Here is a 15494-nt window from a genome sequence, read left to right as displayed (position 1 = left end):
TGATTTCTTGTAATTTTTGTCATTATTTTAAGGTTTCACAATGTTTCTATAATGTTTGTCCTGAACGTGGAACAAGCTCAGATAGATAAATAGATAGATGGATGAGAGAATACAGAGGCACGTATAAACCAATGACGTCCCTCATAACTATAACGCTCATCCACTACTTTAACTACGCGTGAGGAGGCAACACACATACACGCACACTGAGGAAACGTTGCACTGCAGACCAGACTGACGTGACTACACTGCCAGCTCACTATGCCTGCTCTGATGAAAATAAACCCCCAGTCAGAACTGAAGGCGAAAAATGAGTTGTTCCTCTGTCAAAAGCATTCCCAAATCAACAGCTGGGATTTATAGGAGGCTTATGCAACCATGAATTACACTGATGTGATATAAACTGCCCATAAGAATGTCCTTGTTTTCCTCTTATGCCTCCTGCTGTAGTCCTTGGAGATGAAAATGTCTTCTGATTTGTAGTTTAACTTGAAATACGCAGATGACTACAAAAATATACGCTGGGTATCATCAGCCCAATTTTTTTTTTCCCCCTGCCTTGCAGATGCACTCGGCTCAGCGCTCCTCGCCGTTCTTAGCTCAGTGTGGAGTGGCGCGGCTGTAGCAGCAGAATATTTGGCTGTACACTGAGACACAGTGCTGTTGTCTCGATGCGAAACGCAGGCTTTTAGGAGACGGTGAGTGATACGGTGAGTGATTCGAAGAGGATTTTATTGCAAAGAGAGGCTCGTCTCATCAGTGCAAGCTGGTGAGGGAACACGATTTTCTTTACATTTTGGAGGTGTCTTTTCCCCTCGCTTGTGCGCGCGTATCCGAAGCCGTGTAATCCATTCGTGTTTCATTCGCTTCTTTTTTGCTTCATCGTAAATAGTCACTGTCCGTTTTATGACTGTTACTCATGTCCATTAGATGCCCTAGCTGTCTTGGGTTTTTCAACGGTCTTTTGATGTATGTCAGTTTTATCTCCTCGGAAATCATCACGTATAGGAGCGAGACAGAGAAAGCGCGATGGGGAAAAAACAAGGGATCCCAGTTGAAAATGTAAGAGGATTTTTGTATGGCAGCCACTAAAAAGAGATTAGGGGCGACAGCAGTGGAAGTTAAATTGTGCTGCATATAAAATGGGCGGGCTAGTCTTTATATTAGGTTGGTTCAGCCTATTCCAAAATTAAATGGTCTGCGCTTGGACACAGTCTGTTTGCCATGCACTTTATTTACAGGCACTATTGATGAACTAACCGTTATTTTGGATAGGGACCTCGGTCCATAGACAAGATATGTTAGTTTAGTGGAACATTTTTGTTGTTGCCGACAGACTGATATAGTTCAACTCACTACAGCAGCACCAATGAACAGTGAGAGAGACCTGCGCATATCGTCAGCAGCCGCTTCTCCAGCCTCAAGCAAAAATTCGTCAGATCTGAGATCACAGAGGATTTTTCTCATTCAGTCCGGCTAGAAAAGATATTCTCAAAAGTTTGGGGATATAGCCAGCGGACACCGAATATACCCCGACTCGTCAGCTGTAAGTGATATTCTCAATTTTCTTGCCTTTTTATCAGGCAGAAGAAGGAGAGAAGGGAGTAACACTCTGATTTAGAAAGGGATGGTTTGTGTTGCTGGACACCGCTAGAAACGAAGACGAGTTTTATTGGGGAGAAGGGGAGTTCGCCGTCGAAATTAGGACCGTTTAACAGGTATTTTATGGCAAAGAAGAACCATTTGATGTTTTAAACGGGAGACAGCATCACGGACGGCGCTCAGAATAAAACAGCATCAACGTACATTTGCTTAATTACTCCGCCACGCACCAATTGGATCGCCATGCATGCATTTAGAGCAACCTTGCAGGGATGCCAGTTGCATGCTTAATTTCTACCCAGCTCGACTATGTGCATGTATTGTAGGGAAGAGGGTGACATTTCCTCTGAATAACTTAGAAAGTGTGCCTGTGCGGGATTTTCTGATCCAATCGTTAATCTGCATCATCCCCGCTTTGTCAAATCCTTGTCAACCAAAGGATTTATTTCATTTTTATTTCATTTTATCAGATCATTGTACGTCCACTGACTCCTATCCGCTCCCAGTGCACCTTGGAACATCACAAGCAAGTAGCAGGGGCATTGTCTTCTATGTGGGCTGTGTTTCGCGGCAGGATTCTGTGGTCGTGTGTGAAATGGTTTAGCGCTTTTCTATAAGTAAGTAATTGGTCTTCGCGTGGACACATCGATTATCCCTTCAAAAATGGACCGTGAATGTGTTTTGCATGCACAGTAGAGCAGGCTAATTGCTTACATACTTTATGAACCGGCTGACATTATTGCTTAATGATTGAGGAGGACGCGAACGCTGTTTTTTTAGGTGGATTTGGTTTGATATTGCGGTAACGCGCTTTTCACATTGCAGGGCATTAGAGGAGGCTGTGTACAGGTGCTACGAGCTCACACAGGGTGTTATGTGGTCGGTGATGTGTTGCCTTGTTATTTCGTCTTAATTATTATGCGCTACAGATGCAGCCATATCGTATGCGTGTGTTGTGCGCGTCAGTTATGAAAGTCGTTTTTCCACTGGGTCCCTTTCTGATGATCGAAATGCTGAGCTGCTATTTCAATTTGATCCCCCACATAGTTAGGGTGTCTGTCAATGTGACACATCGTTTCAAATGATGATGTGAAATCTTTTGCGGGTGCGTGTGTCAAGTGGCATGTGATGGCCCAATGCATGTGGCAGGGCCATTTGGTTTGATTCATGTGCTGTCAACGAATCTGTGAATTAAGAGCAAGGGACCAAACAGCCTAATCTTTTAAGGAACAAGCCTTTATCTACACAATAGCTGTTTGTATTTAACACATCTGCATGTTTGTTGACTCTTGAAGAGAAGAGATGTTTGGGTTAATGGTGGAACATTAACTCACATGACTTGGTAATGATGTCAATTATCCCTCTCTTTGACCTCCAACAGTGAAAGGTCCTCATATTGCAACTATGGGTGGACGGAGCAGGACGGCCTTTCTGTGTCTGTGGGCTTCCTTGCTTGTGGCCAACAGCGTTCTAGGTGCGAAAAGGTAAGAACAACACTTTTATTTACAAATGCATGTATGTATGTTTCATTAGGATCATTGGATAATCCTAAATATGTGACCGCCACACTAGACATGCACACTTTTCATATGATTTGGTTTTGAAGCCTTTTGCAGAGTTAGATATAAACGGTCAGTGGATTTAAATATTGTGTATATGATTGAGATGTTAATGGTTGATGTGATTGCGCCTAGTGACATTTGGAGGACAAACTCTAAAGACCACCTTGTGTTGAATGCACTTTTGTTGGAGGAGAATTACAGTTTATTATTGGTCTCAGTTCTTGCCAATGGTCTACTTGCTAGTAAATATGTCAGTAAATCAGTCAGCCAGCAAAGGAGGCAAATGGTGGTACACCTACTGAGTTTCAATTATATCTTCCTGCCTAGTGTTCGGTATATTGGGTTACACCCTTACAAAGCAAATTCACTGTGGTTGTAACTGGGACATCCCCACAGGACACCATGCTTAGAGTTGCATGGAGGCAATAAGAAATTCAACGCAGGGAGGAGGTTAGAAGCCAAAATCACAACCACCCATCTTCTTCCTCCCATTTTTTCTTTCACTAGTCTTGTGGGACAACATCTACATTCTCAGTTCTCAGACCTATAGGCTGTGAACAGTGGGTGATGTGTGTTGCATTGGGGCAATTGGCAAAGATGTGTGCATGTGTTTCTGACGGTGACTGTGGGGATGGTAGGGTTGATGTTCCAACACACATCTCAATGTCAACACTGAGGTGTCGGATGTCGCCTAACAAGAAGTAGACAAACATATTGAGGGAAAGACGGAGAGTGATTGGATAAGAGGTGGCAGTAACTCACTGTCATATGTCTGCAACTGCATTAATTCCCACTGGAGTCAAATGCTGGGCAGCCATTCCTATGGAATACCTCAAAATATCCTAATCTGACAACACTCTTTGGATTAACGTGGATCATTTTGACATTGAACCCTACATTAAATAAGAATGCAGACCATTTACAGTCAAAAATAAAACACCAAACATGCAATTCATTAGCTGTTGCAATGGCATGAGATCATTTTAGCTCTTTCGTAATCTTGGAGAAACTCAAGAGATCAGGCTTTTCTGCATGGTTGAATTATTCAGTAGAACTGTCAGAGGCAGTTCACTTGAATGGCGATGTCTTGAGATGGACCAGCTCGCTTCTCTCTTAGTGACAACAACTACACCACAAAAACACACATGCATATAGTACACAGTACATGTTTCATCTTACACGCCCTGAGCGAGGGCAGAACACAGATGGAACCTGTCCTATTTTAAATGTATGATGAACTGCAATACGTCATGATTTCCCACTGGTTTGATTTAACTGATTAATTAAGGTTGTAGCTAAGGTTTTGGATACTGACTAACATATGGAAGGTTTGATTTACTGGGTCTGATGTGCTGAATGTTGAGCACATTAGAGCAAATGTAAAAGTACTGATTACTTTACTGGGGAACTGTCACTGCAAACTGCAAAGCAATTATCACCGAAAGATTTACTGTATAATCCAGTCCCTCTTTTGAAGTCAAATACAGAATCACACACACACACACGCACACACAGACGTACACACCTTGGGGGATTTCAACAAGACACGGTAATCAGGAAGACCTAGCACTCTGCTACAGTATGTTGCCAACGAAAGAAATTGCCTTATAATTAGATATCCGAGTGACGAGAGCAAAGGGGACTGAGAGGGAGGAAGAGAGAGAGAGATGTACAGTAAAATAGAGAAAAGGGGAGAGAGTGAAAGAGAGACATTGACAAAGTGAGTGTGAACGGCACTGTTGCTGTTCAGATGACCTGTAGATGGGGATGGTGTACAGTGTTTTATGAGGAAGTGGCCCCTGGCTGATAAACATGTGTATTCTTCCACATCACCTTTCCTCTCTGTTTTCTTTTCTTTTCCTTGACATACAACCCCCCACCACCTGTGTTTCCCATTTACACTGTGGAAAACATGTCTATCTTTGAAAAAAGCCATGTGGTATTCCATCAGTTCCAAATGTGTAAAATGGTTGCTTTCTACTATAGATTATGACTTGTCAGTACCTTAAACCAATGAAAAAAACAGCAGCCTTTTATTCAAAGACTGCAAGGTCAAAGAGTAAACCTTATAAAAAGTGTTTTTTCCACTGATTATTAATCACTTTTTTTTACATTGATTTGTTTTCCTTGTATTTTCGTGTATTCAAGTACGTTTTAATTATTGTTGAACTTGAAAGAAATACAGGACATCCTGGCTTTTTTTCTCGGTTGGTGGAGAGAATTACAAAAGGACTGTAACCCTTGGAGTGGACCAAAAACTGCTTTGTTGTTTTGTTCTGATATAGGGCAAATTAAAATTGCCTTAATGAATATGAAAAGTATGAATAATAATCAGAATCAGAATTCCTTTTTCGTCCCACATAGGGGAAAATTACAATAAGGAAGGGAAGAGGAGATTGTGTTTTATTTTAGCCTGTCAATGGATGCAAGTTATGTTTTTGTATATACATAATTGGCTACCAAGACCAAACAAAACAAAACAGACCAGTTATTGTTTTGAATGCGAATATTTCAAAGCTGTTACCTTCAAGACTGACGTTAAACAAAATTGCTCATTGCAGTTTCCACAGTTTAAATGCTGGCTCAGATAGTTGCCTTTTTTTGGCAGATGGAAGGACGCTTGCAAATTGAGCAAAATCGGTTGCTGAGAGAAACACATTAACCATTTTTATACAAATCCGTGTGTGACGCGGATGTGGCAGCCTTATTTAGAAAGCAAAATGTTTAGCGGCTCATGTTCAATCCAACAGCTTTGAACATGAACTGTTTTTCCCCTCCCCACTTTAATTTCCTAACCTTTTCCCAACGTCGCTCTTCTTCCTTTTATCCGCCTCACATCCATCTTTTTTATCTCCCATATTTTTGTATTTTCTTTGTCTTTCTTTGGAGCTTTACTCACATGTTTGTCCAGAAGCCACTTTCCCTCCCTCCTACTTTTCCAACCCTCCCGTTGCAGGTCCCTGCTAAATAATCTTGATGACCTCTCCCTCTCCTTGGAGCAGTTAAGCTTGCAGAGCTTGTTTCCAAACACTTTCTGTTTATTTAGGATGCAATCAAATCAAATGCTATTGGCATAAAAAGAGGGAGAGGATGATTGCTTAGAGGCATACAATGCCTAGTGAGAGACTTTCATCTGATTATTATCAGCCCTAACCCACATGCAAACATATGCATGGTATGTACCAAAGCTTGTGCGTAGACCCTAAGCCTACAGCGCATGCATTCCTTTATTCGGGTGTGAGAACACACACACACTTTCCTGTCGCATCCTGCCTTTATACAATGTAATTAGGGGCCATATTCCTGATTATGAGTGCGTTGAAATATTTATGCGGGGAGATGCTGCAAACTCTGCTCTTGCAATTACTGATTGTGACTGTTTTCGGCATTGCTCTTAGCATTTTGTTTCATGTTGTTCATAAAGCACATTCAGCAAGGCCTTTGTGGTCTGAAAGACCATATTATGGTATAAATAATGTATTATGATTTCTCTATTCTCTCTGTGAGATTGTGTCTGCGCGTGGGTGCACACTCATGTGTGCTTGCATGCCCATTTTCACATTTGGATGAAAATAACTTTAACACTCGTCACACTTTCCGAAGGGATAATACAGGATTATCTGCCCTTTGGCAACAACAGTAAAATGCGGCAATTTTGTCCATTTTTTCAACAGAGCTGTCCTGCTAACTACAAAGCAGGGATCTTTCTTTTTTGTCTTTGATATACAGTATGATTCATATTCAGGGTTTGTTCTTACTCTTTTGGCAGTTTTGAATGTGGTTTTGGAGTCTAACTGTGAAGACTTTAAATCTTATTCTTTGCTTTGCCAGCTCTGGGACGAACGGCATGACAGATGAACAGACAGATAACACTACAGTGTTCACCAAGATCTTAGACAGCCTTCTGGATGGCTATGACAATCGCCTCAGGCCAGGACTGGGAGGTCAGTAAACCCTTTTTTCCCTCACAGTGACTGTTTGAATATTTTTCTTTTTTTTCAAATGTCATTAGAAAAAACCTCTACAAATAGCTTTATTTTCACATGACTACAAATAGAAATATCCACATGACTACATCTTGTGGAGGTGGGTTTGCTTTGACTGTCAGATTGTGTGTGTGATAATTGAAAAAAAGAACGGGAGACTCATTCTTCAACTGCAGCTTTTGTAAAACAGTGAATTGTCATAAAGCCAGGACTTCTAATATAACACAGTGAATGACATTTCATCGTGTGGGCTGCTCTTCACTCTATTGTCAACTGACCATTGTAAGAGAGAGAAACAAAATGTCAGGGAGACTGAGACAAATCCAGATAATGGAACATGAGAAAAATAGAGAATAGGAAAGAACAGAGTAAAAGGGAAAAAAGAGGAGAGATAATGTGAGAATTGGTGTGTGAAGGACACCGAGGACTGCACAGTGCGATGTAGCAGGCATCAAACCGACAGGCGAATAAAACCAAGCCTGCTAAAAGTTCAGCAGCTGAGGGGAAGAAATTATGGATTATGATAGGTATCATTCATAAATAATGCTGTCGTATTTTAGTTTCAGAATCGCAAGAAACCAACCCTAACCCATGCATCGCCTCTGCCACCAACTCCAATTGAATCCCCAGTAGACCCATTTCGGTTATCAGTATTATGGGACCAGAGTGGTCAGTAACACAGCAATGTGCACATTTATGAAGGGATTGAACCACTGGCCCGGTAATGGAGCTGACACTGAAACCAATACCAGCAGAAATGGTTATCGATCTACAAAATGGATGTTTTTATTGTGGTGTGTTTTTATTTTTCCAATTTATGTGTGTGTAAATGTGTTACATAATGTTGAATGGATCAGAGGCAGCCAGGTAGGCTTGTATTAACAGGTAGTTAGGGGCTAATGAATGCCACTGATAGTCACTCACTCTGGCAATTTCCTGCTTCAACAGAGCGTGTAACTGAAGTCAAGACTGACATTTTCGTGACTAGTATTGGGCCAGTTTCGGACCATGAGATGGTAAGACTCTTTTTGCTTCTTTAAATGTCACCAGTTTCCCCCTTTCCCTGTTCCTCCACCCTCACCCCTGTCTTATAAACTCTCCAGGCAGACTGTTGTGTAAACTGTAACATGTTACATGTGTGAAATGTATTTCCTTGTGCATGGTTCGTAACCCAGCTCTACATAAATGCCATCCCGTCTCGTTAATACGACTGCATGTGACTTTTATGTGGATGTTGATATATGCTTTAAAATTTGACCCTAAAGAAGTTTAAAAAAAAAAGTTTAATGTAAAAAAATAAATAATAATAATACTAATACTAATAATGTTCGGGTCTACACCTATGCTGATCTGTCTCTACTAAAAATTACAGAGCTAACTAACAATATATTAAAATTGAAGGACTGAATGTGCTGTAAAGTAAAAGTAATTAAAGGGCAAAATGTAATTACTGGGCAAACATAGCACAATCAATATGTTATGTATTGCCTATATTTTTTAAATTCAAGCTGTTATCATATTCCAAATGGATTTTTCTAGTCATTACAGAATAGTGAGATGATTTGGCAGTAGATGGCAATACAAATAATAAGCTACGATTCCATATTGAAATAAAATGCTACCTAACAATATGAGTCATCATATTTATGTTTTGTTTAGTCTTCTTCAGTATGCTACCTTAAAAAAAAGCTGTGGGCCGCTCCAACATGAGCATGATCTGATCTTTACTCTCTGCACTGGAAACCAATTAATCTCATCCAAATGTCTCACTGCCTCTCCTTTACCGCTTTAAAAAAAGAAAGGACTTCTGTTATCTGCACGTGAAGTGACATAATCTCAGTTAATTGCAGTGGCTGACATGCGGGCCAGGACTGTTTTTCTGCTGTGTTATAAGGCCAGATGGAAAGCCAAAGAACAATTTCTCCATCTCCAGCCTTTCCCTATCCCCTTGTATTACCTCAAAGCTCTGTTTCAGCTCACACTAATTATCTTACGTGGGCCAAGTGGAATGGGGGAATAAGAGAACAAAAGAAAAACAGGCTGCGCTGTAATTTCTACAGCCTCTCTTTACTGTGCCGGGCAGTCATGTGGAACCATTAGAATCTGCTCTCAGCTATAGTCATTAGCTGCCTTCAAAATGAAATGTCTTCCTAATTTTGTTGTCCAGTGCTTCCTTTTTGTGTCCATTATAATTTAGATTACTAAGCGAAGAAGTTTCCCTAAAGACAAATGCTAACAATGATCATGTGTGGCACTTCCAAACAATGCCCCATTTGCATACATGCCATTACACTGACCATAATTGTGTCAAAATGGTTGTGAAATGTAATGGAAAAAGCAACCAAACATATAACTAAATAAAAATAGAGAACAATTACTATACTTAACATTAGAGGCTGGTATCTTTTATAAAAGATACCAGCCAGGAAACCATGCACCTCCGTCCAGAAGATCCTCCCTATATTTGGCAAAGGCTTTAACACGAAGAGACAGCTACCAGCAGGGAAACAAGGCCAAGACTAACATGAGAAAGTCAAAGTGACATGAGGAACAGAAAAAGAAACATTGCAAATCTTTTTTTGAAAAATAAGGTTACTCATTATCTTGAGCCAGCAGCAGTAGATGGAGGTGGAAATAAAACAGCTACCAGGTTGGGGGGGGATGTTTTTTGTTTCCTTCTTGACTTTTATATTTCTTTACCCCTTACTGTGCACCCGTAGGAGTACACTATTGATGTCTTCTTCAGACAGAGCTGGAAGGATGAACGGTTAAAGTTCAAAGGCCCCATGGCCGTGCTACGTCTCAACAACCTGATGGCCAGCAAGATCTGGACCCCCGATACCTTCTTCCACAACGGCAAGAAGTCCGTGGCTCACAACATGACCATGCCGAACAAGCTGCTGCGAATTACAGAGGAAGGAACTCTGCTGTACACCATGAGGTAGGCTGACTGGATTTTAAAAAACGAGCCAGAGTTCTAACTGGTTTAGAGCTGATGCTGAAAGTCTTATATTACTCAAACTGAATGAAATAGTGCATTATGTAGGCACCATTTTTCAGCTGTGGGTAAATACACAAGTGGTGTGCTTCTACATATTTGTGGCACCAGAGCAATGTATGTGGAATTGAGTAATGATACATTTCAGTGCCTATATGCATGGAAAAGAAGGAAAGTGTCAACCAGTCAAAGGGTGATGTTTATTGATGTGTTCTTAATAGTTTTTGGACATTTTAGAAGATTTGTGGCACAGAGGGAAAAGGGTTTTCTGGCTTTACTGTTGGTTTTAATCTTGGTTGTTTAAAATGTAATTTATTAATAGGACTAAAATGAAAAGAATGACCAGCTTTATTTTTAGGCTATTTATTAAACATTTTCATTGAGTACATTTTCTGAGGTAGATTGCTTCTATCTGTAAAAAAAAAAGACAGTATTATTATAGTGCTGCATATACTGTCCTTCTCACACAAAGATGATTCATTAGTCTTCTAAATGTATATTCTCTCTATTTTATATATCATTTTATATTACGTATTGTTCTAAGATTATGGTCAGCCATTTAGAAGTTCTGTGCACCACATACATACACAACAATTTGTCATTTTTCCATTGTAGTGTTCACCAGGAAAAATGAAATAGTTTTATCCTGTCATGATTTATTACTTTGGGGATTCTACGGGACAGTTGCGAGCAGGAAGATAAGGTGTATGACCAGCTGAGCTGAGTTTAGAACAAGTCGTGGCACCTCTGTATCCTTCAGCAGAATGCGGGTAAATAAAAGCCTCAGAGACGGCACAAACCTTGACGCACACTGCAGGGTGATGCTAATGTGAGATGTCTGAGTCAAGGATTGTAAAACATTGGTTTTAGCATGTTATCCAGCAGGGGGAGGGGGTGGAGGCGGAGCCCATATTGCTGTCACAGATGAGCGAGATGAGGGATGGATGGGAGATTAGTGTGTCACGGGTGGCCTGACGAGCTGTTTTTCACCAAGCTGTCAGGAAATAGAAACCCACAGCTCAGGTGGCTGGAGCGTTTCCGTGGGTTTGGGGAAAAGTATAGCTGCTGTTTGACTGTTTGGTGCAGAGATTTTGAAAAATAAATAAGTAATATATTACATGTTTGTGGTGCTTCAATTTGAATTGTCTTTTTTGTGCCCTAATTCTTCCAATCCTCTTTTTCATCCTTTTGACATCATTGTCGCTTTCTTTCTTTCTTACTGGCTTTGCTATTCTTTTCTTATTTGCTTGCTACGGTTTTGTTTTTGTCTAATTCACTCTCCATGTCTGTATGAATCTCTCTAGGCTTACAGTAAGAGCAGAATGTCCCATGCACCTGGAAGACTTCCCGATGGATGCCCATGCTTGTCCACTGAAATTTGGCAGCTGTAAGTGGCCGCTGCACTCACACACAACCTTACATATAAATGCACACCACACAGACACATGCCTCTCTGACACGCTGTCACTACTTCATCTAACTGGAAGCGTGAGCCCGCACCAGTCCCAGATAAGAGATGACAGTGTGGTAACAGCTGTTCTCCCAGAGGAACTGTCCGCCAAGTCCCCTCTGGCCCCCCCATTCAACCCTGCCAGGCCCTGAAAGACCCTGCAAGACCCTGGCAGGCGTGCAGCGCACAGACCTGTGTTTATCCGAGGCAGCCCTCTTTGTAACGTTTCCAGAGCATCACACCAGCTGCTCACCGCTGACAGCTACCCCTACCCTGCATCATCGTTGAGAAGACATAACAAGATATAGAGTGATTGAGGCCGCAGACAAGAACAGAGAGAAAAGCTAGAAGCAAAAAAAATAGCGAAATTGAAAGAGAAGTGAACGTCAAAATATCTCTGTACCATTCTTCAGACAGCTGCACAGCGTGAGTGAGAGGACCTAGCATCAACCCCCCTTTAAATTGAACTCACTCCCTAAATATTTCAGTGATGAGCTCTCTTCCGTATGCTGCAGTCTGCAGTGGAGCCATCCTTTCCTCTGCAGTGGTCGAGCCACACTGCAGCTTTGACAGGTTGGGTGGCCGGAGGGGAGAAAAGACTGACTTTGCTGTTTTAAGGTCATGTTGTCCTGTTGGGAGGTTGTTTGTTTGTTTTCTTACAAGTAGAGGGACGACATGACGTGATGTGAAAAGACATCACATCACAAAATGCTTAAATGTTTGAAAAAAGGACAACAAAATATGAGACAGCACGAGCTGAGGAGTATTACATAAATCAGTGGAGATGACGTTAGCAGACACTCTAACAAGGTGAAAGAAAATAATCTGCTTAAATAGCAAATGAGACAAGACAGGCAGAATTAAGATGAGAGCAGAGTAGACGAGATGAGAGAAGACAAGATGAGGTAAAATGGAACTAGGGGATTTTAGTGGAGAACCACACTTTAGATGTGTCTTTTCTTTCTTCAACTGGCATCCCTAGCAACTCCAAAAATATAACCCGCAAGGCAACACGTGACAACAGAAAACCGGCAGCAAAATAATTTATAGGTTTTTGCTCCGTTCTTCCTTCCAGATGCCTACACTCGAGCAGAGGTGGTGTATGTGTGGACCAGAGAGCCCGACCTGTCCGTGGTGGTGGCGGAGGATGGGTCCAGATTAAACCAGTACGATCTGATGGGGCAACATGTGAATTCTGGTGTGGTGCAGTCCAGCACAGGTAGGTTTTAGTTAGGTAACTATGTGGTCAGAATGGTACTATTTACTGTGAAATAACAAAAAAATGCATTTGAATCTACTGATTTACCCTTTTTAAATGTTTACACTGCATTGCTCAGTCAAAAAAAAGCTCAGTAGAAAGACGTTCCCTACATAAACAGGAACTAATCACTGCACCAACTACTGGTCTGAAACTGTTCATTCGATACAGCTGCAACAGTTCATCTGCAACGTCAGTGGCATCATTTTGACGCTTTACAAATGACATGCCATGCCCTAGATTCATAATTTCCCTACTGGGCATCACGTCTTTTTCCACCTCCTCTTCTCTTCATTGATAGTGGCAACAATTAGTGACAGCATAAAATGGGTGACCTGTTTTTATTTGTTCCAGTTATTTACGTCTTTTGAAAGCCTCAAAAGCCTCAACATATTTCTATAACCCTTACCCATAACATAAACCTCCGGTGCTGGTCCTCTGACACTCATATTATATGTTCGACCCGGTGCAACTGCACTAATGGAATGGATCATGCCTTGGAATTGAGTTTTTTTGACGAATGACACCCACAACTATGCCAATATATCTCAACTATACTTAAACTGAGCACAGCAATCCATTTAACAACAACCCTAGGGATGGTACAATAGATTTCCTAAATATATATATTTCAAAGTGTATCTGTGCATTCTTTCTGACTTCATTTGTCTGCCCACTACAGGAGAGTATGTCGTGATGACAACCCACTTCCACCTGAAGAGGAAAATTGGTTACTTTGTGATCCAGACATATCTACCCTGCATCATGACAGTCATCCTCTCCCAAGTGTCTTTCTGGCTCAACAGAGAGTCTGTCCCTGCCAGGACTGTCTTTGGTGAGTCGTCTGCTCTTCTCACTTCTAAACATCTGTGGCTTGAGAAATGAGCACTTCATCAGATGCTTTCAAATCTGGTTATGGAGAAAATAAATGTGAAAGATATGATGGCTTGACATGCTGTTGAGAAAAGCCATAAAACTAGTCTGCAAAAAACGAAATAAGAGTCATAATTAAATCAACGCATGAAATTATGTAAGGGTTTTACCTCACAATGGTTACATCACAGTTTTTATAACAATGTTATTGTTGCCCAATGATAGAAAATGTTGTTACATAATACTATAACATATTGCATGGTTTGAAAAAAGATATCACTGAGATACAAAAAGTATCTCCAGTCAAATGTAATACCTTTTAAGACCTTTTTTAAGACCCTTTCCATACATTTTAAGACCTCATCGCCACTTCGAGTTCTAACCGGTTACATTGGCGACACACTTTACCTCATATTTACTATATACAGTATTGATTGTCCTTCCTCCTTATCTTCCAACCATTTGGACGCAAACTTGCATTTCCCCATAACGATGTTGTTTAACAACCGCCGTAAACGGACCTTCACGCGCTATCAAGCAGTGAGCGTGCAACGTCCTGTTCAGATGACGTCAAATCCAACGGGATGCCATAAATAAACTACAAAGAATCACACTACACACCTACGCTATGATTACATTCAGGCAAACTTTAGAATACAACCTCTTTGGACAATTTATATACTTATTGAAAACAAGCTACAAAATGTAATACCTTGGAAAATGCCGTTTAATACTTTTTAATAGCCTTAATTTTCGCTAAATTGATTTATCAACATTTAATACTTTTTAATACACCCTGATCTCTTTCATAAGTCACTCTGACAGTATCGGATTTAATTTTTAAACAAGAGCTTTTTGACTCAAATGGAATATAAATGAAAATAGGACAACATGCTGTAACAATTTCATGAAGAGTGGACGGGCACAGTGTCTTCCTGGTGTCTCTGCTGGTTGCCTGGCAACCTCACAGAGATAACACAGTGGTATCAATCTTCTCATCTAATCCTAGGCAAGAAAGCGAGAAAGCGTATTTGCCAAAATGTCAAACGATTCCCTTAAAGGATATTAAATGTTAAAAAAGACGGGATATATTGCCTATTCAGTCCAAACGTCATTGTACGATAGTTCCACTCTATTCTCCTCTGTCTCTGCACCAGGGAGGGGAACAAGAGCTTTAATCAGTGGTGGCTGGCTGCGGTAGAAATTCAAGCACAAGGCTCAGTGTGAATTTGGATTTACGTGCTCGGAATGTTTGCCTACAAGTGTGTGCGCATTTGTCAATGTGTGTGTGTGTGGGTGGGTGTGTGTGTGTGCACTGACTGGCCTATGTGTGTTGTGCACATGTGTTTTGGCATGTGTATGTGAGTGTCTGTATGTGAGTGTGTGTATCCGTCTGCCTGTCACACTAAGGTCTTACATAATAGCGCCCAAAAGGAAAGCTCTTGCTAGTCTGCAGCATGCTCTGTAGCAGCAAAGAACAGCAGCAGCAGGCAGAATGTCCTTGAGTTACCTCGCCCTGCACTCTTTCTTCCTCTTTTCCTTTTCTCTCCCTCTCTCTTTCTCCCTCTCTCTCCTCTTCTCATGGACGGCAGTGTCTCCCCTTGCCTATTACTTAAGGAGCTTTCACAGAAAAAATAATTCAGATGCCAAATGTTGCAGCTCCGCAGTCTCCAGCATGTTTTTTTACTCCTGCAATGTCTGTTTGTGTGAGTTGTGAGTATCTTCATGTGTCACCGCAAGCTACCTGCGGTGCTCGTCACGTGTC

General features: G+C 41.1%; 1 protein-coding gene across 5 annotated transcripts in view; it reads left to right on the top strand.

Moving 5' to 3' along the window:
* The first annotated feature begins 535 nt into the window (after window positions 1-535).
* Window positions 536-15494, top strand: part of gabra1 (gamma-aminobutyric acid type A receptor subunit alpha1) — a 30808-nt gene continuing 15849 nt past the window's right edge. The window contains exons 1-8 of one of the 5 annotated variants that reach the window (XM_034139987.1): window positions 536-769; window positions 2984-3086; window positions 6996-7108; window positions 8099-8166; window positions 9871-10091; window positions 11453-11535; window positions 12674-12817; window positions 13539-13691. In XM_034139987.1, coding sequence (XP_033995878.1) covers window positions 3007-3086; window positions 6996-7108; window positions 8099-8166; window positions 9871-10091; window positions 11453-11535; window positions 12674-12817; window positions 13539-13691 — 862 coding nt within the window. In that variant the 5' untranslated portion in view covers window positions 536-769; window positions 2984-3006. Of the gene's footprint in view, window positions 770-1224; window positions 1547-2200; window positions 2220-2983; window positions 3087-6995; window positions 7109-8098; window positions 8167-9870; window positions 10092-11452; window positions 11536-12673; window positions 12818-13538; window positions 13692-15494 lie in introns of those variants that run through there. The other 4 variants (XM_034139985.1, XM_034139989.1, XM_034139986.1 and 1 more) reach the window with 4 other exon arrangements.

Source organism: Trematomus bernacchii, unplaced genomic scaffold (genome assembly GCF_902827165.1).
Source record: "Trematomus bernacchii unplaced genomic scaffold, fTreBer1.1, whole genome shotgun sequence".
NCBI classification, from domain to species: domain Eukaryota; kingdom Metazoa; phylum Chordata; class Actinopteri; order Perciformes; family Nototheniidae; genus Trematomus; species Trematomus bernacchii.
Note: the sequence above shows the minus strand (reverse complement) of the source record. Positions and strands in the feature narration are given on the sequence as shown.